Raw genomic sequence first — 3,076 nt, 5'->3', positions numbered from 1 at the left:
CAGAACCTGCGTCGAGGGAAGCCCCCAGACCCCCCTTCCTGCAAGGGCAAAAACACTATGAATGAGGCTCCACAACTCATCAAGCAGGAATGAGAATGCGGCCATGTGTTGTAACACAAGCTAAAAACAAAGGCAAAACGTGCAAATCTATTTACGTGGAGTGGGAGGATATTTTCATCCAACACATATCTATCTTACGAGAGGACATTTTTGTCAAAAGCATATCTACTTTTTTTATATGTTATTTTATTATAAAGTCATCGTGGGCAACATTGGAATTATCGTGGGTCCTAAGATATTTCTCTGCACACACTGGAACACACAAATTTGTGTTTCTGAGAGAACACACACCACCCTCCCATTATAAACAATATCTACCATTATTAACATGTAAAAAATTAAAAGATTTGACTATTTTTTTTTGGGGGGGTGGGTGGGGAAGGGGGGTTGTCTTTAGTGTCAATCTGGGGGCTTGCTTTCCGTCACATTGAGTTTGATAGGCAAATCCAATGTGATACAAGTCCCTAGTTTGATCCGTGCAAGACTTGGTTAAGTTGGTTCACTTCAACTCAGGTTGGCTTGGTCAAGTTGGTTCACCTCGGGTCAGGCTTGAAGGAGCCCTCCGGCTATCTCAATGGGACTTGATCACAAGAGGTCAAACATGAGGCCAAGTCCATGGAGTTGAAGCCCCATCGTAGAATGTACCCCGGGACATGGTGGATCGGATAGGTCAACGAAACACGATCAAATGATCAGCTAAGTGCTTTAGCGGGTGCTCTGTAATTGTTTCTTTCACCCTCTGCTGCGCAAGCTGAAGCTTGGCAACTCCCTGGGGTCGAGGGGTAAGCCCTCGGTGAGTTTTACGCTTCATGAAATCATTGATCTGAAAAACCACTAAGGGTCAATTTGGTAACTCTTCATTTGAAAAATTAAACTATTTTTTAAAATAAAAATAAAAAAAGTTTTTTTTTTTTTTTTTTATAGTTTCCTCACCATCATTTTTCTCTTTGCTTAAGACTTTGCCTCCTCCTCCCTTATCCTTTTCTACACCCATCAAACTCACGTCCTCCCCCCACGCTCTAAAAAGAAGATGAGGCCGGAATTCTCTGACTTTCCGACTCCCGGAAATGAAAGAAGCAGGCGACCAAATCTCCCTCTGCAACTGCTTCTGGAGAAGGAGGAGGACACGTGCTCAACATCGAACCGCTGTTATCTTGCAAGAAGCATGGATGCTTCTCTGGCCTTGTCTTCCTCCACCACCTCTCACACTGCTACTGCTACTGCTACTGACGCCAGTATCACTGCCACCACCACCATCGCCACCAACTCGGCCGGAAGTTGGCAGGAGTCAAAGAAGCCGTCACCTAAGCGGCTGTCAACGAAGGACCGGCACACGAAGGTCGACGGCCGCGGCCGCCGGATCCGTATGCCCGCATTGTGTGCGGCTAGAGTCTTCCAGCTGACACGGGAATTAGGCCATAAATCTGATGGCGAGACGATCGAGTGGCTGCTCCGGCAAGCTGAGCCGGCGGTCATCGCCGCCACTGGTTCTGGCACCATTCCAGCGAACTTCGCTTCGCTCAGTGCCTCCCTCCGCAGCTCATTCGCCGCCAGTTTGGCAGCGCCGCTCAAGGCGGCGGCCTCCGTGGCCACTGTTGCCGCAGCCACCCACCACTGGGATGATGTGCAACGCAGAATTCTCATCCCCGGTGCCGGAATCCCACCGGAGAATCCTTACCTCATCGGTTTTAGGACGAACCACCATCACCAAGCTTTGATATCCAAGCCGGAATTGCACCTCCAGCCTTGGATGGATGCGGCTGACCCTGAGTCAGGTGCAGGAGATCGATCAAAGAAGCAGCGTCCGGGTCCGTTGGAGTTTCAAATTCCGGCATCAGCAGCGGCAGCTGGAAACTTCTGGATGGTTGCGAATTCAAACAATCAAGGGGCCCTAGGCCAAGCTCAAGCTGAGTCCATGTGGACCACTAGTGTGCCCAGTGGGCTTCATTTCATGAACTTCCCCCTTGGCACGTGCGGCGCTGCAATATCCCCAAACGTGCGAAGCATGTATGGCATGGGTGAAGGTCACTTGGACATGATCTCTGCACTTAACATGCAAGCCAGCAGAGCTTTAATGGCGGGCACCAACGACGCGTTGCCGTCGTCAGAGTCGATGCCGGCCAGAAGGGACCAACATGGCCAGGATGAGGGCCATGACCAGTAGTTGGTGGAATGTGGCCGGTTGGGAGAGGAAGGGGGCCTGACATTGGCATCAGCACGTCATTATAGCTAACATATGTTGCATGCGCTTTGGTCTAGCTCTAGACGAGCATGCAAAGCACTTGGTTCTTCTCATGATATATATGTGCAAGATGGAATAGTTGGCCGGTTCTTATCTGCAACTGCATATTGGCTTGGGATTTCTGGTTTGAATACCAATACCAGTGATTAAAGGGTTTAGTCTTTAGGTTTGATGATCAATGTGAGTTTAGTTGGTTTTTACAGGGGTTTTATATGGAATTCATTGATGATTAAAGAAGTAAAGCTTGTCTAATTTATTTTGTGGAAAGAAGGGAAGACACTTTCTTTTTTTGCACAAGACCGAGTTTGGTTTTGTGTTTGTTAAAAATTAAATGCTCAGTGATTTTGTATTCTCTAGACACATGTTGAAGGCTCAACATTTGCTCTGCTTGGAACCTCTTTTTTTTTTCAAGTTGTTTGAGACAAACAGGCTCATGGTTATAATCAATATTATCTGCCTTGGATTTGTATGACTTCATTGATGAACCTAAGAAAAAATGGATGGGCAAAGCAATGCAGTTGACTCGAGTTTGTTGATTGAAACCAAATTTATTTGCTCTTTATTAAATTTGGTTCATTACTTGGTGCGCTCAATTACAAATCCATCAACTTCAGCTTATTATGTCATTTCCTTTTTGGTTGATGTAAACTTTTGGAAGAGCTTCATCTTAATCCTTGTTGGATTCTCCAACTTGCAGTATTTTAATGTTCAATATGGGCAACTTTGAATCAGATATTTTATGAGTAAATTAATCTTAGCTGATCTCATCACAGT

The 3,076-nt window shown here is 46.2% G+C and overlaps 1 protein-coding gene across 1 annotated transcript; it reads left to right on the top strand.

Moving 5' to 3' along the window:
* The first annotated feature begins 1,090 nt into the window (after nucleotides 1–1,090).
* Nucleotides 1,091–2,224, top strand: LOC149847041 (transcription factor TCP8-like). Its single transcript, XM_089993075.1, has one exon. It carries the CDS (start codon nucleotides 1,091–1,093, stop codon nucleotides 2,222–2,224), a length of 1,134 nt encoding a protein of 377 aa, XP_089849201.1.
* Nucleotides 2,225–3,076: the final 852 nt, after the last annotated feature.

The sequence above is a fragment of the Nuphar pumila genome, chromosome 2, assembly GCF_984573655.1.
Source record: "Nuphar pumila chromosome 2, dmNupPumi1.hap1.1, whole genome shotgun sequence".
NCBI classification, from domain to species: Eukaryota; Viridiplantae; Streptophyta; class Magnoliopsida; order Nymphaeales; family Nymphaeaceae; genus Nuphar; species Nuphar pumila.
Note: the sequence above shows the minus strand (reverse complement) of the source record. Positions and strands in the feature narration are given on the sequence as shown.